The sequence below is a fragment of the Schistocerca piceifrons genome, chromosome 6, assembly GCF_021461385.2.
Source record: "Schistocerca piceifrons isolate TAMUIC-IGC-003096 chromosome 6, iqSchPice1.1, whole genome shotgun sequence".
NCBI lineage: Eukaryota > Metazoa > Arthropoda > Insecta > Orthoptera > Acrididae > Schistocerca > Schistocerca piceifrons.
Genome location: NC_060143.1, coordinates 89,143,448 through 89,169,472, shown reverse-complemented (window position 1 = coordinate 89,169,472; position 26,025 = coordinate 89,143,448). Strand labels below are relative to the sequence as shown.

Sequence of the window (26,025 nt, the reverse complement as noted above, 5' to 3'; positions counted from 1 at the left end):
TATGTGCACGAATCAGTATGGTTTCAGAAAGTATCGATCGTGCGAAACTCAGCTTGCCCTTTTCTCACATGATATACTGAGAACTATGGATGAAGGGCAACAGGCAGGTGCTGTATTTCTAGATTTCCAGAAAGCATTTGACACAGTGCCCTACTGTAGGCTGTTAACAAAAGTACGACAGTATGGAGTGAATTCACAGATATGTGAGTGGCCTGAAGACTTCTTAGGTAATGGAATTCAGTATGTTGCCCTCAATGAAGAATGTTCATCAGAGTCAAGTGTATCGCCAGAAGTCCTCAGGGAAGTGTAATAAGACTGCTGTTGCTCTCTGTATAAATACATGATATGGCATGCAGGATGGGCTGCAATCTGCATTTGTTTGCTGATGATGCTATGGTGTATTGTAAGGTGTCTAAGTTGAGTGACTGTAGGAAGATACAAGATGACTTAGACAAGATTCCCAGTTGGTGTAATGAATGGCAGGTAGCCCTAAATGTGGAAAGTTACTTCAGATGAGTAGAAAGATCAAACCTGTAATGATCGGATATAGTATTGCCAGTGTCCTGCTTGACACAGTTAAGTCATTTAAATATCTGGGCATAACGTTGCAAAGTGATATGAGGTGGATCAAGCATGTGACAAATGCAGTAGGGAAGGTGAATGGTCGACTTTGGTTTATTGGGAGAATTAAAAAAAAGAATAGTTCATCTGTAAAGGAGTCTGCATGTAGGATGCTGGTGAGACCCATTCTTGAGTACTGCTCTAGGGTTTGGGATCTGTACCAGGTAGGATTGAAGGAATACATTGAAACAATTCGGAGACAGGCTGCTAGATTTGTTACCGATTAGTTCGAACAACACATAAGTGTTACATAGATGCTTCAGGAACTCTAATGGGAATCCTTGAGGGTGACATTCTTTTCGAGAAACACTATTGAGAAAATTTTGAGAAGGTATTTGAAGCTGACTACTGAATGATCCTACAGCTGCCAACATATACTGCACGTAAGGACCATGAAGATAAGATACGAGAAATTAGGGCTCATATGGAGGCTCGCAGACAGTCGTTTTTTCCCTCGCTCTATCTGTTAGTGGAACAGGAAAGGAAATGACAAGTTGAGGATACAATACACCCTCTGCAATGCACCATACGGTGGCTTGCTGATTATTTATGAAGATGTAGATGCATGATCTGTGTGGCAGGGGATTGGGGATGGGAGTGGCATAGGGATGGACTAGGGTGTTGTGGAGGTTGGATGGGCGGCAGAACACCACTCTGCGAGGGATTGGAAGTGACTTTGGTAGGATGACCATCATTTCAGGGCATGATGATAGATAATCAAAGCCCTGATGAAGGACATGGTTCAGTCATTTCAGCCCAGGGTGGTATTGGGTAGCAAGGGAGGGGGGGGGGGGGGGAGGGGGGCGGTATGCTTCTTTGTGGTTGGTTCTTGGAATGGATGTGAGGATCACACGTCTGTGAGGATATGGTATGGAAGATCTGTTTGTGAATTGGGTCTGGAGGGTATTACGTGTCTGTGAAGGCCTTTCTGAGGCCTTCAGCATACTGGGCGAGGGAATTCTCATCACTGCAAACGCATCTAATGTGGGTGACCAGGCTGTATGGGAGGGATATTTTGGTGAGGAAAGGGTGGCAGCTGTCAAAGTGCAGGTACAGTTTGTGATTGGTAGGTTTGATGTGGACCATGGATGGAGCCATCTGAGAGGAGAAGATCAACATCTAGGAAGTTGTCAAGATGGGTGGAAAGGACCAGGTGAAGTGGTTGGGTGGGGAGGTATTGAGGTTGTGGAGGAATGAGGACAAGGTGTCCTGGTCTTGGGTCCAGATTATAGATATGTGATCAGTAAACCTGAACCAGACCAGGGGTTTGAGGATTGGGGTAGCTAGTAATGTTTCCTCTAGGTGGCCCACGAAGAGGTAGGCACAGGAAGGTGCCATGAAAGTGCTCATAGCTGTGCTGCAAATTTGTTGGTATATCTTTCCTTCTAAGGTGAAGTAGTTGTGTGCTAGGATGTAGTTGGTTAGGTGTACAGGGAATGAAGTGGTGGGTTTGGAAGCTGCAGGGCATCCCAAGAACCAATCACAAGGAAGTGCCCTCTTGTCACCCAATACCAGTCCAGACTGAAATGACTGAACCACGTCATCCATCAGGGCTTTGATTTTACTTTAAATGCGAACATTTTTAGGTTAGGCTTTACCGTGACTGTTACTGACATTAAATGAAACAACAAGTTCACTGTTACCAGTCACGGTTTTATTTATTTCCACGACGCGTTTCGAAGGTTTAAACCTCCATCATCGAGTGTATTTACATTAGTAAGTATTACATTTGTGTGTGTATTGTGTTACGATTTTTGGAGGAACTTGTGGCACTGCCTAGAGGAGAAACAAGACACTAATTCAGAATATGGTTTAGGATTACTTTTGACAAAAAATTAAACTGATATCTAATGGTAAACAGTAAGTAAGTAAACGAGAGTACCTTCAGTGGTCACAGGTTCTTTCTGCTGTCGTAACACATCACACTTTTACTGCCACATTTGTAAACAAATATGGCGTCTGGAACCAGCTGGGTGCAAGGTTCATATAGCAGAAGAGAAGACATGACCGCAAAGTGCAAAGAATATACATTGTAACAACAGATGTGAACGTTGTAACAACATTATTGCAGAATAATTGTTTTAAGCATTTGGTGGTGTTTGTTTTGAGGTGTCAAGTATATGTGTGTGTACTTCAGGTGGTATAATAAATCCAATTCTGACAAGTTAAAACAGCTAAACATTCGTACTCGTTTATACGATCAGGTGAAATGATAAAATGGCTTAAACTTCATACTTGTTGATAACAATTAGGTGAAATGTTACAGACTTTAATTACAAGGATCATATTGGCTACAACAGTAAAATCATACATACATTACACTCTTTGATTGGGATTAATAAACAGATGTGAAGTGAGGGGCTGGAGGCAGAAGGAGAGGTAGAGAGAGGGAAAAAAAGGGTGTGGTGTGTGTGTGTGTGTGTGTGTGTGTGTGTGTGTGTGTGTGTGTGTGTAAGAGAGAGAGAGAGAGAGAGAGAAGGGGGGGGGGGGGGGGGAAGTGATTATATGAGAGCAAACATTTACACAGCAAGGGGTCTTTAAGATTGCATGTTGCATATATTAGCTGCCTAAAGGTTGGAGTAATACATTGGTCAGTGCTATAAAATATGCAGATAGATATACATTTGTGCCAGTAGTTGATGTACATACAGTTTCAAGCTGACAAGGGGTACAAGGTGTTGGTGTGAGGAATTATCTGTGAATGAGGTCAATCTCTTGTACTCTTTGCAGCTGCCAATATTTATGATAAATGTTAGGTTTGTGTGTGTGTGTGTGTGTGTGTGTGTGTGTGTGTGTGTGTGCGCGCGCGCATTTTTAAGAGTGTAGGCAGTTGTTGAAAACGGAGATGATACTATTGTAAATATTGTCATTTTTGTCATTTAAGATGGACTCTGGTTGTTTCATTTGATGTTTGTATATTTGGAGTGTTTCAAGGATGTCTAGTTTTCTGCCTTTTGCTTGGATGTGTAGGATGCTAATACTTGTGTTGTTAACATGGTGTTTTGTTTCATGCCGGTGGGTAGCTATTGCTGATGTGTGATATTTTTTTGTTTTTTAGTGCTGCCATGTGTTCCTTGAACCTGATCTCAAATGATCTGCCTGTCTGGCCTATGTAGAAGCAGTCACAGTCCAAACATTCAATTTTGTACACACCTGTGTGATGAAGTGGGTTTCGTGTGCCGATGTTGTGGGGTAACTTCTGTCCAATCCTGTTGTCAGTTGTAAAGGATATGCTTATGCCTTTTCGTTTGAAGACATTGGCAATCTGGTATGAAATGTTACCCAGAAAGGGGATTGTATGGAAGATGTTATTTTCTTTTTGTTTTTTGTGTTGTGATTCCTTTGCCATTATTGAGTGTTTTAGGGTGTCCACTATGGAGCTGTTATAACCATTTTCAATAGCTGTTTGTTTTATTATTTCAATTTCTTGGTCACATTTATCTTCAAAGTTGGATAGCTCTATTAATCATGTACCGGAATGCTGCCATTTTGTGTGCTGCGGGGTGGCAAGAGGAGTTGTGAATTGTGGTATTGCTAGCAGAAATATTTATAAGTAACCTAGAAGACAAAATCCTGAATTCCAATCACCACCTCCTCAAAAATATCATCTACTACTACAGATATGTAGATGATACCATCATTTTAATCAAAGGCACTAAAGATGACATCAGTGAGTTGAATCAGTTTTTCAACAACTCCCATGAAAACATAAAATTCACAGTTGAACACCAAAAAGATGACAGTATAAATTTCCTAGACTTTACCATTAGAATAAAACAAACAGTGGACACCCTAAAACACTCAATAATGGCAAAGGAATCACAACACAAAAAACAAAAAGAAAATAACATCTTCCATACAATCCCCTTTCTGGGTAACATTTCATACCAGATTGCCAATGTCTTCAAACGAAAAGGCATAAGCATATCCTTTACAACTGACAACAGGATTGGACAGAAGTTACCCCACAACATCGGCACACGAAACCCACTTCGTCACACAGGTGTGTACAAAATTGAATGTTTGGACTGTGGCTGCTTCTACATAGGCCAGACAGGCAGATCATTTGAGATCGGGTTCAAGGAACACATGGCAGCACTAAAAAACAAAAAAATATCACACATCAGCAATAGCTACCCACCTGCATGAAACAAAACACCATGTTAACAACACAAGTATTAGCATCCTACACATCCAAGCAAAAGGCAGAAAACTAGACATCCTTGAAACACTCCAAATATACAAACATCAAATGAAACAACCAGAGTCCATCTTAAATGACAAAAATGACAATATTTACAATAGTATCATCTCCGCTTTCAACAACTGCCTACACTCTTAAAAATGCACACACACACACACACACACACACACACACACACACACAAACCTAACATTTATCATAAATATTGACAGCTGCAAAGAGTACAAGAGATTGACCTCATTCACAGATAATTCATCACACCAACACCTTGTACCCCTTGTCAGCTTGAAACTGTATGTACATCAACTACTGGCACAAATGTATATCTATCTGCATATTTTATAGCACTGACCAATGTATTACCCCAACCTTTAGGCAGCTAATATATGCAACATGCAATCTTAAAGACCCCTTGCCATGTAAATGTTTGCTCTCATATAATCACTCTTCCCTCTCTCTCTCTCTCTCTTACACACACACACACACACACACACACACACACACACACACACACACCCTTTTTTTCCCTCTCTCTACCTCTCCTTCTGCCTCCAGCCCCTCACTTCACATCTGTTTATTAATCCCAATCAAAGAGTGTAATGTATGTATGATTTTACTGTTGTAGCCAATATGATCCTTGTAATTAAAGTCTGTAACATTTCACCTAATTGTTATCAACAAGTATGAAGTTTAAGCAATTTTAACATTTCACCTGATTGTATAAACGAGTACGAATGTTTAGCTGTTTTAACTTGTCAGAATTGGATTTATATACCACCTGAAGTACACACACATATATTTGACACCTCAAAACAAACACCACCAAATGCTTAAAACAATTATTCTGCAATAATGTTCACTTCTGTTGTTACAATGTATATTCTTTGCACTTTGCGATCATGTCTTCTCTTCTGCTATACGAACCTGGCACCCAGCTGGTTCCAGACGCCATATTTGTTTACAAATGTGGCAGTAAAAGTGTGATGTGTTACGACAGTAGAAGGAACCTGTGAGCACTGAAGGTACTCTCGTTTACTTACTTACTGTTTACCATTAGATATCAGTTTAATTTTTTGTCAAAAGTAATCCTAAACCGTATTCTGAAATAGTGTCTTGTTTCTCCACTAGGCAGTGCCACAAGTTCCTCCAAAAATCGTAACACAACACACACACAAATGTAATACTTACTAATGTAAATACACCCGATGATTGAGGTTTAAACCTTTGAAATGCGTCGTGGAAATAAATAAAATGGTGACTGGTAACAGTGAACTTGTTGTTTCATTTAAGGGCTTTGATTATTTATCATCATGCTCTGAAATGAGGGACAATCTACCCAAGATACTTCCAACACCTCCCAGGGTGGTGTTCCGCCACCCACACAACCTCCACAACATCATAGTCCATCCCTATGCCATTCTCATCCCCAATCCTCTGCCACAGGGATAATATCCCTGTGCAAGAATCAGATGTAAGAACTGCCCAATCCACCCATTAAGCAACAGCTACTTCGGTCCTGTCACAGGTTTATTCTACCCCATCAGAGGCTGGATCATTGTTATATACTAGCTCTGCTGCAACTTCTGCACAGTATTTTACATTGGTATGACAAACAACTTGCTGTCAACGAAGAATGAATGGCCACAGCCAAACAGTTGTCAAAAACAAGGTGGACCAACCAATGGCATAACATGCAGCAGAGCACAACATGTGAGTTTTCAATAGCTGCTTCACAAACCATGTCATCTGGATCCTCCCCACCGCCACCAGCTTTTCTGAGCTGGAGAGATGGGAGCTATCCTTACAGTACGTCCTTCTCTCCCGCAACCTTCCTGGCCTAAACCAAAGGTAACTTCCTGCCCCCCAAAAAGAAGGTGCATTTCCAGAAGCTTGCAAATCTCTGTATCTTTTGTTTGTGTACCTATCAAAGACACAAACACTGTAATACATGATAACAGTCATCAGCTTATTAGAAGTATCCACAGCTACACTATACCTCGTGTCAAGACAACCTATAGAATTCTTGGAGAATCTTTGTGTGCCAAACACAACACCGGAGGAGAAATCATGTTTAAATGGCCTTGTTCATTTAGTCGTACAGGAATTGTTCCCAATACAAGATCATCTCTTCTGAGGAGGTAGTGCCTGACCCCACCCACTCATCTGAAAATATTCCAACACTGGGTTGACGTGCAAGAGGATGAAATAAAATGTCTTTGGTGTTCTATAACTACTGAGTTTGAAGATCATCAATCCATTTAGACTTATTTGGGTATATCAAATTATGCAGGTGTTCATATTACTTTGCCAAACCCTAGTACAAACAAGCTACATTTATTTTGTTATGTACACTACCTATGTTTATGCCATTCAATGTTAGCAGTTTTATATTATTTTGTTCTGAAGTATGTTTTTCCCAATTACCTTTTGGAGGTCCTGTTGTTCCAGACGTGTAGATGAAAAGTGCATCATTGTCATCATAAAACTCTGGTTCTTGTCCACCTCCTTTAAGTTCATGGGCTTCCTCAGGTAGGGTTACATTCTCACTTCCCAACTACAAAAGAAAAACCAAATTCATTTCAATACCACACATACAAAGCAACTTTTGTTTTCATAACATGAATGACAGACAAGCATACATTTTCATTAAGCATTATTGTATCAACTGTAATTGTGCCACAAGTTCATTATGCCTCATCTAGCAACTGTCAGAGCCACAGACATGGTTTTCATATCCATGTCAGAAGAATAAGTGAGGATGATTTTTCATTTTTTGTTCATGACTACAGTTTGAGAAATGATAAATTCCTTTATTATACATTTCCTCCAACATCCTTTTCAACTGAGTGTGAAAGACTGTTTAGTTATATTCTGAGATGATCTTGTATTGGAACAATTCCTGTACCACTAAATGAACAAGGTCATTTAAACGTGATTTCTCCTCCGGTGTTGTGTTTGGCACACAAAGATTCTCCAAGAAGACTGTTTAGTTATATTGTAAGCTTAAATGTAGATAAATTATGACACCTTTTGTACACTATATTGTACCACTTATTTCATTTTCATATGCTCAGAAATTAAAAAATATAATTAGTATCTTTAACAATAATGGAAATTCCTGAATGGAGCAATATGCTAAATAAGGGAGAGGCAACCACTCACCTATAGTGGATCAATGTGTGGCGCACAGAAACACACAAGAAAAAAAAAAAAAAAAAAACAGCATTCACGCTAACTTTCAAGCACCAGATCTTTCCTAGCAATATTACACACAAAACTAGACAAACACTGAAACACATACTCCTGAGACCACAGCAAGACTAATTATTTGATACTTGATAACTGAAAGCAGCTGCCTGTGCTGATGGAAGTGGGGAGGAGACAGCAAAGGATGCAAGGATGGGGTAGTGGAAACTAAGCAGGTCTTTGGACTGATGACTTTGTGGCCATCCACACCACCCCTCCTCTGTCCAGATTATGCACTGCCTTCTTCCACCACTCTTCCCCCCCCCCTGCCACCCAATGTGGGCACTCTCCCTCACCCTCTGCCCTCTCTCTTCTTTCCTCTCCCCCTTTTTCAACCCCTCACCCTTCTTCCACCCCTCACTTTCACCCACTTCATCTTCACGTTCACCTTTTTCTTCTCATTCACCCTGTTCATTTTCCCTCTCAGCTCCCCCCTCTCCCTCTTCTTACATCTATTTTTGTTGTAACCTCCGTACTCTATTCATCTTATTGTGCAGTTGCAAAGTCATCTGTCCAAAGACTTGCCTCTTTCCCTCTACCCGGTCCTTGTGTTCTTCCCTACCCCCTACCCACCTTCATCAGCTTTCAATAATCAAGTATCAATAATTAATCTGCCATGGCCAGGGGAATGTCTGTTTCAGTGTATGTGTGGTTGTGTGTGAGAGTCTGTGTACTACATTTAGAAAAAGAGCTAGGGATCGCTATCTAATGTGAATGCTGTTTTCCTTGAACGGATTTAAAAACAGCAGCTCCTTTTATGTGCAAACCAATGAGCCATTTATCACAGAACTAGAAACTTCAAAATGCAGTTGAGGTTTTTTGAAGGAAATTATAGTAATGCACAGGATCACAGAATGTTTTCAAATGGTAGAAACTTGTAGACTGCTCCATCATACATATATAAACAAGGCTTTACTTTTAGTGAAGGCATGACAATAACAGAGAATGGTGAAAGTAGTGGATAAAATTATGTTTATCATGTGGTTGCCTGACTGATAAACATAACTGAAGTAGCAACTGGGAAAGAATGATTGATCATGATCATGATCATCATCATCATCATCATCATCATCATTATTATTATAAAAATATAGAGGATAAAAGTTTGTTTGGTAGCATGTGCCCTACAACAGAAAATAATTGACATACCTAATGAACATTTCAATGATCATCTTCATATTCTAATAGCAAAGTTTCAAAGATGCAACCACTTTCTCATTGTTCATACCTTGGCAGTTTTGTTATTCTAGTGTTCTGTTTGGGTCTTTGGTGAAATGTTTCTTGCGTTCACCTCTGTCACTTTCATCCTGGCTTATACCTTAAAAACACTTTCATGGCATGTTATGCCCCGGTATACAGCTCTCAAATTTATATTTGCTCTTTCTATTCTTGAGTTTTTTAATTCATTGATTTCGTTCATGACTTTCAAATTTGTTCTTCTCTGGGTCAATCTTGCTGAGACTCCTTCCACTGTTCAGCATTCACATCCATTAAGCGTCACACACCAGACAAAAGCTTCAAAACACACATTCCACATCTTCCTGTTCTTGGACTTACTTATCAAAGATTTGTCTAGGAACAGAATGCACATTTAGCAAGGATTACCTGTTTTTTAATTTGTCAAGTGCATTTTTTTTTTTGTCTTCTGAAGTGATGTCCCATCCATAGCAAAACTGGTTTACGTTTTGAGGGAGTATGGTGAAGGTGCAACCTAGTCCAATTTCTTTCGTTATTTTAAGTGTCCTTTATCTTACATCAATACTTAATAATGTTCCCTGTTTCTTAATGTGAGTGCTTTGTCAACCACCTAACTTACTAAATTATTCCTTGGGGACTGAGCCAGGAAGGGGAGGGGGGGGGGGGGGGAGGGAGGGAGAGAGGAATATGCCCACATGGTCCTTGCATCTTTGAAACTTTGCTATTAGAATATGAAGATGATAATTGAAATGTTCATTAAGTACGTCAATTATTTTCTGTTGTAGGACACATGCTACCAAACAAACTTTTATTGTCCGTAACCTTCCACCAACATTCACAAGACACGCTCATTTCCTTCATCGTCTTTCCGCAGTCCCTGTCCTGTTAACTCCAGACTCCTTTTTGGTCACTGTTGATATGACATCATTACACACCAACATCCCCCATTGCCCATGATCTTGCAGCCACAGAACCCTACTTTTCTCAATATCGTCCTGATACCTTTCCTAGCCAATCACATCCTCACCCACAAATATTTCACTTTCAAAGATCAAAACTATAAACAAATCCATTGTACTGCCATGAGTACTGCAACGTAACAGACAATAAATGAGTGATGCTAAAGCAGTGGCCTTCTTGTCAATTCCACAAAATACTATTCAATAAACTTCTAGCTCATGAGTCCCCAAGTGCATCTGCACAAAAAATAAATTGTAAATTAGAAAGTCACTGTTTATAGTGCCTCTGAATGTATGACTGGATTTTTAAGTGTTGGCTACAAAACAGTCTAGGAGCCAACCAACCCACCCGTAACATTAACCCTTAAAAAAATATAATAAAATAAAAAAATCCAGTCACAAAATTCAAATAAAAGGAAGTACGCATTTGTGGCGAATAATAACACCCACTACTCACAGCATTTTAAATTTTAACGAAACTCAGTTTATTCCTTCACTGTCACATTTACTACAAGTTAATATTAGTTTAAACAATGGAAAATCCAGGATGGAATAATGCCAATATGGTATTATGTAAAGAATAGATTTCTACTTATCATATAGTGGAGATAGTGAGTCGCAGACAAGTACACCAAAAGGACTGCAAGACAAGTAAGCTTCTAGCCGAAAGGCCTTCTTCTGAACTAACAAACACACACATCCACACAATTGCAACTCACCCACCACCTGACCACTGCTTCAGGCTGCTGAGGCCAGACTGCATGCAACAGCATACAATGGGGGAAGCAGTCTGGTGGTGGGGTAATGAGAAGGCTGGGTCAGGGAGGGGGAGGGATAGACGGAGGGCAGCGAGAGCAGAAAAGGGGAAAGTAAAAAGACTGTGGGTGCGTTGGCGGAATAGAAGGCTCTGCGTAGTGCTGGAATGGGAACAGGCAAGAGGATGGGTGGATGAAAGACAGTCACTAAGAGTGAGGCCAGGTGGGTTACAGGAACATAGGATCACAGGTTTAACCAGCCCCAACATCAGGAGCTGGGCAACCTGTCAAAGCAGCCATGTCATATACCAGCTCTACTGCCATCACTGCACAGCTTTTTACGTTGGCATGACCACCAGGTAGCTGTCCACCAAGGATGAATGGCCACTACAAGACTGTGGCCAATAGCAAAGTAGAGCACCTTGTGGCGCAACATGCAGCTGAACATAACACACTTGATTTCAATGGCTGCTTCCCTTCCCGAGTCATCTGGATCCTCCCACCCACCACCAGATTTTCTGAAATGTGCAGATCACAGTTATCATTACAACACATTCTCTGCTCCCACAATTATCCCTGCCTCAACCTAGGGTAACACGCTGCCCCCACACCCTCCACCCAACAGTTTCCACCCCTTCCGTCATATCACCTCTTCCCCACTGTCTCCCACCCTCTTTGCTGCCCTCTCCTTTTTCACTCTGTTTTCCCCATCTTCCTGCCCCAGAAGCTCCGGATACTGCACCTGTCGGTAGTCTAGTGCCTGCACATCCCATCAGACAGCACTCCTCTCTCTCCATCTATACACTGTTATCGCTTACCCACCCCCTCCAGACTGCTGCTTCCATTCCTCGTGATAGTTGCATTCTGGTCTGAACCGCCGGACTTGGCAGTAATGTGTGGATGAGGTGTGCTTGCTTGTGTGAATGAATGGTATGTGTATCTCTTTCTTTTTCTGATGAAGGCTGTGGCTGAAAGATTATGTGTAAGCATCTTTTAACCCTGTCTGCAACTTAACATATCATATTCATAGTAAGAAACAATCTATATTTTCCAATGTTGCTGTGTTAATATTAGTTTCACACTGAATTAATTAATATCTGAGTGAGGGATTAAATGAAATGAAAGAGTATCTCATGTTCACATAAATTTCTGGAAAATAATCAAAGTCACTTTAGCCAGAGTTTAAAGCTCCACACTTACAAACTAACTAAAGTCCAAAACATTACCGCAGTAAAGCTTTAGAGTTCAGATTAGATTGCCTAACAAAACATATTTTAAAGTCTCCAACTTGAATGTGTTTCACAGTATTCATTAGCAACAAACACGAATCTCACAAGCCTACGACTCAACACTCAAAATAATTTTGACACATTACGCCTTTGAAAGATGGCTGCTGCTTATTTAAGCCCTCACCATGATGAGGGTCAAGCAAACACATTTTTGATTTCCACAACATATTTAAAAACTATACATAAGTATCATACACCAATTAGATATACATTTCATCATCTTTCTAGTGCTGTTATCAGTTTTTCTCTAACTTAAAGTAGATTGTACATAAATAATGATTTTGTTTGGGTATACACTACTATGCATTGTTCTGTTGCTAATAAATATAAACAATTAACACTAAATAATTCATACTTCTTTATCTATGTCTACTTCATAATGCTGCCACTACTTTTAATGTTTCATTCATTATTTATGTAAATCTAGTGTTTTTACATGCAGAATGTACATTCTGGCATGTAATTCAAAATAGGTAATGTTTACAAAAAAATCTGCTGTGGTGGTCTGATAGTGCTCAATGAGACCTGTCCATAGACACTTCGTTAATGAAAAATCGTTTAAGGCATTGTCAAGATATTAATTTTTAAAGTTCATTTAACACATAAAATATTTAACATGGAATAGCTTAAAAGTTACACTTCGAATTGTGGGCGCATTTCCACCCACTCATTTATCTTAATTTTGTCTTTGAAACCATGTTACTTGTTTCTCTGTAACTATTTGGGTTTAGGCTTTTATTAGATTTAGTCTTATTTGCTATTTGTTCTGGACACTCAATTCAGCCATGGCAGCTACCCCTCCATGTTTCACGTAAATGGACGGACGTGGGTTTCCCCAACCTCGTGGCTAGAGTATGCGTTTACCTGACCTGTGGTTTTGGTAATTCTCACATTCAGGGCATCCGCCGATTGCACAGGCTCAAAGTGTGCTGCCATCTACTATGACACCATGAGACCTGAGTAGCTGCAGAGCTCTGCTTGGTTAGTCCTCTCCACGCCCTCAGCTGTAGTCTGTTTTTAAAGTTTCTAGTACAAGGGTACAGCATCTCAGTACTCACATAGCATCATCCCATGTAAAATTATTTATGGTGCATCTGATGTAATCCTTCCTATACAGTCATATATTAAAACCCCTTGTCTGGTTTAGATTCACTGACAATGTTTTCATGATCTGGACTCATTGTAGGGACAACCTTTGCTGTTTCCTCCATAACTTCAACACTTAATTCCAAATCTTCTTCACCTTCTCAACTCAATGAGTCACCTTTCTAGATTTTGAATTCCACCTCTCAAATGGCTACATAAATACAACTGTTCTTATCAAGTGTATCAGTCACCAACTGTACCTCCATTTTGACAGCTGTCACCCGTTCTATGCCAAAAAGTCCCTTCCTTAAAGCCTCACTACCCATAAATCACATCTGCAGTGGTAAGCCGGCACTGTTGAAATATACCAATAACCTTTCCAGAGCCTTTATTCACAGCAGTATGCTAACCAACTCACCTACAAATATCCCATGTGGTGGTGGTTAGTGTTTAACGTCCCGTCGACAACAAGGTCATTAGAGATGAAGCGCAAGCTCGTGTTAGGGAAGGATTGGGAAGGAAACCAGCCGTGCCCTTTCAAAGGAACCATCCCGGCATTTGCCTGAAACGATTTAGGGAAATCACGGAAAACCTAAATCAGGACGGCTGGATACGGGATTGAACCGTCGTCCTCCCAAATGCGAGTCCAGTGTGCTAACCACTGCGCCACCTCGCTCGGTATCCCATGTGATCTCCTCCATTTGCACCAGTAAACCTGTTAACCATCCACTGACGAGCAGTCCTCTGATCATCCATATCACCCTGGCCTTGAAAAGCTCAACAACTTCCTTCACCAGGGCTCTGACTACCTCTTGATGATGAGGAATATCCTACAAAAAATCCTACTCATGTCACCCAAAGTAGTATTCAGCCACTCACACAACATACAGAATATCCTTGCTCATCCCTACTCCAATTCGGCACCCCGTGGATCATTTCCTTGTGGCCAACTGAGGTGGAAGACCTGCCCAATATACCTACCCACCACTTCATACCGAAATCCAGTCACAGGAACTTCCTACCCTATAAAGGGCAGGGCTACATGTGAAAGCAACCATGTTATATATCATACATGCTCCAATTACTGTGTGGAATTCTATACGGGTATGACATTGAACCAGCTGACTACACATGTGAATGGCCACCGCCAAACTATAGCAAACTGAGCAATCTCGCATGAAAACAAGATTAGACTTGTTACGGTCTGCACAGAGGTGTTCAGACAATTGTTCTTCCAGCATTCCATACATGAAGGGAACCTAATTATGGGTACAATGGGAAGTACCCTCTGCCATGCACTTCACAGTGATTTGCAGGGTATGAATATAGTTTTATACATAGCACAAGAAGCTAAGTAGTAATCAGTGAAGTAGGCATGTAAGTGAACCAGTAAAGAGAAGGAAAGTATTATTGTTATGTAGCTTTCTTACTACAGGAGTTGGCCAACTTTGCAGCTGAACTGTTGTCAGAATGCCAAACCACAAACCTATTGAAAAATCATTGCTAATAGTTGCAAAACTTAGAACAAACCACATTTTCAATCCAAACTTGGAATGTTATGATCATAAGTATGGTTTTCAGAACTAATTACTCCAGAGTTTGATGTCAATGATAAGTTTTGAAACAGCTCTGTGAAGTCTCAAAGAATGGCATAAACTCAGTGGGTATAGTACAATTGGATTGGAATTATTTTTCTTTTCCCTAACAGTAAAACAAGATTTCCTGACAGTTTATGTAATGTTGCAATGAGTGCAATGAACTGATCGCCTACGAAGTAGTGTGAAACTTGCTTCATGTATAATGCAGCGAGAGAAAATAATATAAATCTAATTTTAATTTAATTCATATTTGAAAATTATAATCTGTCCTGATAAATATTCTTAACAAAAAGTTGTACCATATAATCCTACTACGAGTTCATGGTGCACGTACCTGATCTGCTTTCCTGGATGAAAGAGTGCGTAGTGTCGAGTCAAGGACAATAAATTTGCGCTTGTCTCCAGCGGCTTTCCGTAGAGTATCAGCATGTTCAGTTGTTGCAACAACTACTCCTGCATCACTGTCAGAGATGAAGTATTCCAACAGTTGTGGAGGGTGCACACTGCTCAGAGGAACAGCTGGGAACAATCACTGCTCTTCAAATAAAGTTAGATATTTAATTTTAGACTTTATGCAAACTGACAGTGAGGTAACACATATGTAGCTCTCAATCTAGTGCAGAGTGTTGTAATCCAGTTTTCTATGGCACTTATTCAAACTTTAAGTACCTATATGACAAAATTAATTACCTTCACAATATTACATTTTTGTTCTTTTTTCCTCAATGTAGAACAATAAAAAGCACATTGTTTACTAATATTTGTAACTTCGACTACGCCACACCATAGCTTCATCCCAAGCACTCTGCATTCTAAGTAGTGAAGAAGCTGCAATGGACTCTATGCAAAAGGGACAGTGATATTAGAAGAAGGCAAGATGCCTGTGAACACTGGTAGTAGTGTATTAGGGTTGCGTAAAGACCGATCAATAATAAAACTGCCAGTGAACCATAACATTTACTACACAAGTAGTGCCATCACACGTTCAGATGCTAGGTTGGACACACAGTTCTGGGTAGACTTGTAAATGTTATAGACTATGAGATGTAGCATGTTGGAAACCCTCCATCTGGTATGCCTTCTATGGTCATCGATAACCAAATTTTTTCCTGATTTTTCATTCAATTTTTAACACAGTTGCACATAAAATATGTAATATGTTCATAAATATTTCAAAGTGTTATTTAGGCAAAGTTCCATTTAAATTTATTATCCAGTTGGTTATATTGAACATTCTCATTTCAGTGATGCAATTAGTTTTACTAGCTGTTTGATTAATTGAATGTTATGACTAACTGAAAGTTTTACAACACATAATGGGGAAAACCTTCCACACTAATCGGCGGAATCTGAAGTACTGTTAGTGTTCATTCAAAAACAGTCATCCCTCTCTTTCTGAGAACATACTTTTTCTAAATCAGACGATACCTCTCATTTAATTGATTAAGCCACTAATGACAATCTTGCATAAGGTAAAATAATTTCAAGATGGTTGCCCAACTCTTAAGTAGGTATTTCCAACGAGGAAGCATAAGATGGTTCTACATACAATTATAACTTATTAACCTTCAATGTTTTTCGTAAACCAGGAAGCAGTTAAGTCTTATAGTCCATTTAGAACAGTGAAATCTAATCCAGCCGATTTTCAAAATATTCCGTAGTTTCCGAGATTAAAGACTAGCGTACAGATATTTGTTAAATAGCCCACCCCACCCAGGAATCGCAAATCTGCAGGGTCCACTTGTAACGTTAATACCTCGTGTCAAAGTATGTACCTAGCTAGCATGATGCTAACATCTTTATGGTATTTAGTGTCAATCTGGCTCCGGATGTAAATCGCATAACATCTGTGTTTAACTTAACTGTGAAAATCTGCAGCTGGAAATTAAACACGAAACAACTATGTCTGTTGGTATGACAAAGTCTCGTACAAGCTAATAACTGTACAACTTTGCCAGTAAAATATCACACCCGGTTAACATACATGCTGGCATTAAATGATAATGTTACAGAAATGTTACACACTGGATGCAGTGATCTATTTTGGTAAATTTATTGAAAACTATAATGTGTACTATTAATTTCATATTTCTAACTCTGCATATTATGCCCCTGTGGTGTTCAACAAGTAGTGTGTCAGTGCACTGTAGCCAAGTTACTATATTGTGGACAAGTTCATGGAAGGAGAGGTTTGATTCTTTTAACTATAGGAACTGTGTACTGTAAGACTGGAACGGGCCATCAAAAACTGTAAAGTGCAAATAAAGTGGGAAAGACTACTCAAATTTAATTGCTGTCTAAAGCACATTACTAGGCACTAACCTTTCTAAAGTCAGTGCTATACTCAGCTTATTACTTCATAAAATCAAGATATGAGACTTAAAGGCACTTGATATCCAGTTGCAATACAGGTAAAGGGAATGTCGCAACTGTGCTGATAGCTTGCTAATGTGCAGAACACAGCACAGTACACTGGACTGAATGTCCTCGACGGACAGAGACGTAATTTCTGGCATACCCAAGGAAAATGCAACAGAGCTAGCTGTTCGGGTTATACAGTACATTAATGACAACTGATGGTATTGGATATTATTTCATACTCTTTGAAGGTGAGACTATTATCTAAGAGAAAGTATTAATGATAGAAAAGTTTAGCATTAACTAGTGATACTGACTTAAAATGAATCAAGAGCAAATACAGGCAACCAGATCTTTACAATGAGAAATTTTCCAGTTCATTAAACTTAAAAATGTAACAGATGTTAATACAATGAATTATGTCATATAAATATCTAGTTGTGAAAACAAGAGGTGACATTAATTGTAATCATCACATCAACTCATCTACCTACATCTACATCATACTCCGCAGTCACCTAATGGTGTGTGGTAGAGGGCACTTCCGGTACTACTAACTGATTTACCCTTCCCTGTTCCATTCGCGAAAGGGCTGTGTGAAGGATGATTGTCAGCAAACCTCTCTATTGGTTATAATTTATCAAATTTTCTCACTGTCGTGGCAGGAAGCAATATGTTTTCTGACTCTTGCAGAGTGCTCTGTCGAAGTTTCAAAAGTAAACCTCTCTGTGATACATAATGTCTATCTTTTAACAACTTCCAATGTAGTTATTGAGCATCTTGGTAACACTCTCATACCAACCAAGCAATTTTGAGATGAAACACGCCACTCCTCATTGGATCTTTTAGCTCAGTTCTACTTGGTAAGGATCCCTTACTGCTGAACAATATTCAAGAATCAGTCAAACAAGCAGCAGCATCACATAAGCTACTTTCTATGTGGATGTGTTACATTTCTTAAGATTTTCCTATGAATCTGTCTCGTGTCTGCTTTTCTTACTGTTTGTTTTATGTGACCATTCCGCCTAAGGTTGCTCTCGATAGTTACACCTACTGTACATATTTTACAGTACATACTGTTCCCACAGTTTATCATCAATAGTGTACTTCTACAGTAGTACATTTGTTTTCCCATGTATGCATAATACATTACACATATTTACGTTCAGGGTCAACTGGTAGAGCGTGCATCATTCTCTCATGGAGAAACAGAGCAAGCTCACTCGCAGGTAATACAAACGGCAAGCTTTAATTCATTGGAAGGATACAGAAAAATTTATTTTTAATATTTTTTATTTTTTTATCCGCAAAAAGACTGCTTGCACACCATATTAAAATAAGACTTCCATGTGCGGGGTTAAAATACTATGAAATTAACGGGAGACATCAAGAGTTTAAGAGGGTGTGCTGAAAAGTAATGCCTCCAATTTTATGTGAAAACTCTTAACACTTTTAAAATAAAATAAGTGTTATTAACAGTCTATACCTTTATTCTTCATGTCTACATATTTATTTCTTGGCAGCCACAGACAGTGGTCATGTGTGTGTGTGTGTGTGTGTGTGTGTGTGTGTGTGTTTTGTCTAATTCAGAAGAAGGCTTTTTGGCTGAAAGCTTACTTGTTTAGCAGTCTTTTTGTTGTGCCTGTCTGTGACCAATATCTCCACTATATGGTGAGTTGCAATCTGTCCTTTATAATACCGTCACTTTTTATCCTGGATTTTCCATTGATTGATTTTATTTATTCCTCAACATAGTCACCCTGATGCCAAACACATTCCTCCCAACGAGAGACCAGTTTACTGATACCATCACTGTTGAGTGTCTGACTTTCGCTAACAGTTATGCAACTCACATTTGCTTGCACTGTTTCATCACTATTAAAATGAAATCTTTGAAGGTGTTGTTTAAGTTTTGGAAATAGATGAAAGTTGGCTGCAGCCAAGTCAGGATTGTATGGACGATAACTGATGACATTTAGCCTAAGGCATCAGACTGTTGTAGATGTCACAGTGCTCATGTGTGGTCTGGCATTGTCATGATGAAGGAGAGGATGCTCCATGCATGAACAAACTCTTCGAATACAAAACTTGACTAAAGCAAGCTGTTTCCCATCCACCAATATAGTTATTTTACAAACTGCCATGTTAAATGCTACAATTTGGAGCTCTTTAGAAGCAGAGGGCTGCAAATATGTGGACGTGATGCATTAAGAAGTACAATGTTAATAAAATTTGTTCTATTTAAAAGGATTTAAGATTTTTCACTTAAAAATTTGGAGACATTACTTTTCAGCACACCCTCGTACTCTCATGAGAATGTTAGATAAAATACTGGAAAATTTCAAGTGGCAGACTAAAAACCACTAATTTCTCATTAAAAATCACTTAAAAATTCCTAGATGTGCTTTTTAGAACAAAATTTATGATCATGGTGCAAGCCACTATCTGCTGGGGTCTGAAAAGATAGAAGTAAACCAATTAAAAAAAAACTGATATTTGTAACATTCACTTCCTTGTTGATTATTGTGCTTTAAATGACTTATAAATTAGATCTACAACATAGAATAATGGGCCTAGCGACACAATCTTATTATTCTGAAAGATACTGTTCGGAGTCTCATGGAAGCTATGGATCAGACATTTTGTTGTAATAACACTTTGGTCAGGATGACAGCATACTCCCTGCTACCTTTTGTAGCCAATATGTTTCACTTCTATCTCTTATTTATATTAAAAAAAAATTGTGGGGGAGACTGGGAGACAAGAAGGAAGTCACCATTCAACTTGACATACACAGACCAATGATTGATGTCAATATGTTTTGTGCAAATAATACTTATCATTATTGCATGTTTCGCAGCATGACAGTAAAATGTAATTGTAATCAATAGGTTGTAAATCAACATATAGGTTATGTGATGTGTCTAAATAGTCCTGTATTTGTATTGTGATGCTACAAGTACTTCCTAAAATGTGAAATACTGAAAAAGTTTCTTTAAATTATATTTTATTGTAAAGTAATTAGACGAACTCAGAAATGATTATAAATTTGTATGAAAATTGCAGTATAAAACTTGGATGATGGTCAGAAGTAAAGCAGCTACATTTACTCCAATGATGGTCATGTGACCAACTTTATAAGTAAGCATGCTCAGCAGAGCACGTGGTCTTTGGTCCTTGTCTTGGTAGGTTGTCGTTTGACCCACGTGTGTCCCGCAAATTCAACAAATTTTGGACTTCAATTTTGTGAACTTAGAGGTATGGTTAACAAGAGGACTTGCATAGATTTTCAGACTTTCAATACTGATGAGATTTAATTAGTTCAATGATACTGTGCTGTAAATAATCACAATTTTAGTGAATATTACTGCTAAGAAATCGGGAGTGCTGCTAAAATTATCTGTTAATTTTTATGAGGATGCTATTCACTACTCTGGATTAAATCTCACTTTGGCACAGAAAGGGGTGAATTATGCTGCTACAAAAATCTTTGGTCATTTGCCAAATAGTATTATAAGTCTGATAGATAGCCAACCAACATTTAAAAGCAAATTAAAAGAATTTCTGAACGACAACTCCTTCTTCTCAATAGATGAATTCTTAGATATGAAGTAGTAACTGTAATAAATAAATAAATAAAAATAAAAAATTAATTATTTGATTAATTATTTTGTGTAAAGAAAACTTATGTTAATGTGACATGTTCCACATCATTACGAAATGTCATATTCATGATCTATGGAACAAGGATTAATCTATGTATGAGGCCACCATCCACTGTCATTACAGAGCATTGTTAAAGACCTGTGTAATAATTCAACTGATTCAAATACCATGTAACAAAGTGTTGTAAAATATCAGTACCCTTTAGAATAATGCATCTAAATGTGGAGTATCATAGGAATAAACTCAATTTGCTGCAAGTATTTGTGGATGAGAATTCACCACACCTGTTAGTAATTACAGAACCTTTAAGAAAATCTCATTTGTTGAACAATTCTGCAAACGTATCAAAGTCTGCATATTTTGGCTACTTTCATTCAGTGATGTGCTATGGAATAGTCTTTTGGGGCAACTCACCACTTTCAAAAAAAATTTTTGTAAGCCAGAAAAAAGTAGTCCGAGTTATATGTAGTGAGTGTCCCTCCAAGAACCTCATGTCGAAATCTTTTTAAACAGTTAGGTATATTAACCACTACCTTACAATATCTCCTCTTACTCACGGCTTTCACTCTTCTCAATTCCTCTGAATATGAAACAAATGAGGCATACCATCATTATAACACAAGACGGAAAAGTGATATGCACTGTGAATGGAAAAATCTCTCTCTGGTACAAAAAGGGGTAAAGAACACAAGCACAAAAATCTTTAATGCACTCCCAAGTAATATAAAGTGTCTAAAAGAAAATAAAATGCTATTAAAAAAAAGGCTATAGGAATTCCTACTGGAAAAATGTTTTTACTCTTTAGATGAATTCTTCAACAGAGATAAATAATTTGAGTAGTAATTCAGATTATTTCCTTTGTCATTGTTATTTGTATTATTTTTTATCACTATTGTATTTTGGTATTGTATTGTTTATTATCTTGATTATATTATTGTATTGTACCAGTTTTGAATCATTCATCTACCATGTGTAATATACCAGTACCGGTATGTATTGTATTGTATGATATCTATATTGTGTCTGCTTTGACTCGTTCCACATCCATGCATAATCACGCCATACTGGATCCATGGAATATGTATCTCAAATAAATAAATGTGGTGTACAACCTTGATATACTTAACAGGACAATTAGTAAAACAGGCCCAACTGACCTCAGCATAGTTGGAGATTTAAGTATTGATGCAAACTACTGTAGTATAACCTATTTGAAAATAACACATATATTAAACTCATATAATCTCACAAATATAGTGAACTCTGATACTAGAGTAACAGGTAAATGACAAGAGGATAAGCTTCTCATTTCCTTGTTGCTCATCTTTCAGAAGAAGAATAGTTCGAGGGATACATAATGTGCATTTGAATGGCCACCCGAGTAGTTTCGTAATTCTGGGCCCTGAGCAGGTAAGGCAGTCAGTTGGTTGTGGGCATGTGAACAAGTACTACACGAGGGAATGATTACTCTTACCTGGTGCTGATTTTACTGTCCAACTGATTTATGCAGTAGCTCGAGATCAACTTTGCTCGGTGTTCTGTTTCATGGTGGCACCAGAATTTGCATTAAAGCCCAGTCTGAATCAATGACATTTGTGGGCAATGCAAGGAAATCAAGTCTGAATGCTGATCTGCCAGGAGGACCAATAATTAGGCATACTTAAAAGATACTCTATCCAAGATAGAATTGATGGTATGTCATTTCTGCTAACTAAAAGCGATGTGGATAAAACTAGACTGGGCGTGGAGAGTAGCACTTTTTAAGATCGATGTTCCATATTAATTCTTGTTGTTATGTTTGAACTGGTGCAGCTCACTTCACTAGAATAATATTGTTTAACTCTGAGACACTGACTTCAATTAATGATTCTAGTGCTAAGTTTACTAAATAGAAACTGAATGAACTCTGTAGTATCTGAGCGTCACTGTGGCAGCACTTGGTAATATGGCGATTCCGTGGGTACGTATAATTTGCACAATTATGTTAGTAACGTTACTGTCCATTACGTTTGCTGTTTGAATATCCGGCCCGTTCTTGGGGTCAGTGACAGTACTGTAAGCTGTTATACATTGCCTTTATGCAACAAGTGGAAGTACAATTCTAAATTTGTAAGTTTTTGTCCTGTTAATGTTTTTAATATTTACTGGTTTCCCTGGATGCAGCTGAGTTATTTCTTGAGAACAGTATTTACTGAATTAATACAAGTGATTGTTCTACATGTTTCAGTTAAGAGATTTTAAATGGAGCGCTGGGTTCTAAACTGAACTTTTTATTAGGGATATGCACCTCTGTAAAGAGTACCTTGTATAATAAGGTTAACATTTTATTGATGTTACTGGAGAATTTACGTCCTTATTCATCTAAATGATATGGTAGAGCAAGGAAGTGAAGATAACCTAAGCGGATTGATTTGAGGCTGTGTAAATTGTAGTATTGCCAAAGGCTAATATTGTTTTCTTTTCAGATGAGCCTGATCTATTGGCATTATAACTTTTATTTAGCAACTGATCTGAAACTAATATGAAATCTTGTGCTCACCACTGTCTCATTCCAAACCATTGTTTATATACATACTGAGTGGACTTAGCGAAGCATGTTTGTGGCATTTGGTCATCAGGCCACCCACTCACTTAATCAAAATATTTTTTGTGTGTGGCTGGTTAATGTTATTTATTAACTGACTAATTACATGAAAGTATTATTTTGCTATTTCTAGAACTCACTCCACATTATCTGTGGAACAACGGAGACACAGATGATTTCTGGAAAGTAGTAGTAGCTGTCAATAATAATAATAATAATAATAATAATTCTTTTGCATGACTGCCTGTGTAGTTTTGTGGTTAGACTCCCTTACTAGTGATATGATTGTTTCCAGTGATACCCTCAAATTTTTCTCATGTGTAAAAGTTTGTAACCAGGAATATTGGGCCTCACAGTGCCAACTGGAAAGCTGTTAAAACATACAAGCAATGACACTGACATGCAAGTGGTGATGAAGGTCTATCGAAAAGGTCCTGCAGCGGTCTGCGAGGTATAGCAATAATTTACGATCATTCATGCATCACAGATGCTAACCTGCCTCTTACAAACTACTTCAACTTATCCACATATCAAGCTATGAAAAGGTATGTGTAACGTTTACATCAAGTCAACAATTTATGTTACACATATTAAAAGTATGGACTGCTTAAATCAGCAGGTATGGTATAACCATTTGTGGCAAACACTTCAAAATGAAGCTCTTCAGAGCTGGCTTAACATAAAATAAGATCAGCCACTGGGAACACAATCCATCACGTGAATAAAATTCTAATCAAAAAGTGAGGGACAGAAATCAAAACACATAAAAGAAAATTCATTTAGGTGTGCAAGCTGGTGGGGAGAAGTAGGAACGCCTTCAGATAATTTAGAAGCACACAAAACTGGATAGCAGAAATACAATGGACGTGAAAGCAACATTAGTCAGGGCACAAGAATAAATTCCAGAAATATACCACCACTGACATCAAATATTACTCCCAGTAAGTTGTAAGAAACAGTTCTTAAAGATTTGTATATTAAATATGTGCATGTATTGACTATAAACTTGAGTCAGAAAGGTGAAAAAGAAAAGTTAGTATGCTTTTGAAATGAGACACTGGATACAAATATTAAAGCTGTCATGGACAGTCAGAAGACATGACCCCCCCCCCCCCCCCCAATAAAAAAGGCAGGATTGAGGAGCTGTGTAGAGCAGGAGAAACAAGAAACCTAACCTGAACATCCACTGCTAGGCAAAACAAAAACCTTCCCCTAATATTTCTGGGAGGACAGGTGAGCCAGAATTATTCTTACTGGGGGTAGGGGGAGGGGCAGTGACTCCAACAAAAAATAAAACCTACGAATACAAAACAAAGTTTGAGGTAACCCATGCAAATAAGTAACATTGAGACAAAACACACTAAGTTACTGTGAGAAACTGCTGCACAGAGTAAAAGGAATGTGCCACACAGAAGCCCTTCAATCCAGATTTGAAAATCTGGGTAACTCCTCCCCCATACTGATTTGCAGTTGACTGAGGGAACAGGGGAAGGATGAGGATGATGACAGGAATGCATGGATGGGATTAAAGCTGGCAGAAAATACAAGAGCATCAAGGGAACAGTTTCGAAAGAGAGAGAGTAAGAAAGAGACCACCAACTGTTGGGATGTGGAGGAGGAGAAGCATGAGATGGTGATGATGCTACAAAATCGAAACAATCATTAAATACAGGATTATCATATACAAATTTTACGCAAAATATGCTACAAAATCTACACAATCATTAAATACAGGATTATCATATACAAATTTTACGCAAAATATATGAAGCCCAGTATCATGAGTAACATCACTGTCAGTGTATTGCTTATTAAATGGGTAGGAGTGAATCTTTTGAGCACCATAATAAGATTAAGTAAACTTGATTAACACAGAAAACAAACAGATGCAAAACAACAAACCATGGAAAATCGTAAATTAAACATGAGCTGTTTCCAGTATTGAGTACCACTAGCTCTGTGAAAATATGTACTGTACACACCTGTTTGACCACTCATCCAACATGCCCACTGAATAATCAGATAAGTTGCTTCATTGCCAGCCAGGAATGCAACTCGTTCACCACGTCTTCCGGCAAATGAGTCTGTAAGCTGGTCAGCTAACTGTCGGCTACTGAGGAATAATCCACGGTATGTGTACTCTCCGTAGGCATCCCTCAGAGCGATTGATTCAGCAGGGAAAGACAGTGCTTGCCTGAAAACAGGTACCACTGGAAGACGACCTTGCTGTTCTGCAGAGGTTTTAGTTAGTGTGCACAGGTCCACACTTGGCTGCTGAGAGTGCAGCTGCTGAAGGTGCGTACAGCTCACAGCTGACAATGGAGTTAAGCGGGACAATGACTGTCGCAGTAAAACAGACATCCTGCAACATAAAGCACACTGATAAACTTTCAATATTTACCTTTACAGTGACAAGAATTCTCTAAAGCAGCAGTGCATGAACACACACATGTTCAATATTT

The 26,025-nt window shown here is 38.6% G+C and overlaps 1 protein-coding gene across 2 annotated transcripts in view; it reads right to left on the bottom strand.

Moving 5' to 3' along the window:
- Positions 1-26,025, bottom strand: part of LOC124802992 (malonate--CoA ligase ACSF3, mitochondrial) — an 86,675-nt gene that overhangs the window by 46,712 nt on the left and 13,938 nt on the right. For both annotated transcript variants that reach the window (XM_047264092.1, XM_047264091.1), the window contains exons 2-4: positions 25,546-25,925; positions 15,290-15,474; positions 7,250-7,379 (exon numbers count right to left, since the gene is read on the bottom strand). In XM_047264092.1, coding sequence (XP_047120048.1) covers positions 7,250-7,379; positions 15,290-15,474; positions 25,546-25,924 — 694 coding nt within the window. In that variant the 5' untranslated portion in view covers position 25,925. The remainder of the gene's footprint in view (positions 1-7,249; positions 7,380-15,289; positions 15,475-25,545; positions 25,926-26,025) is intronic.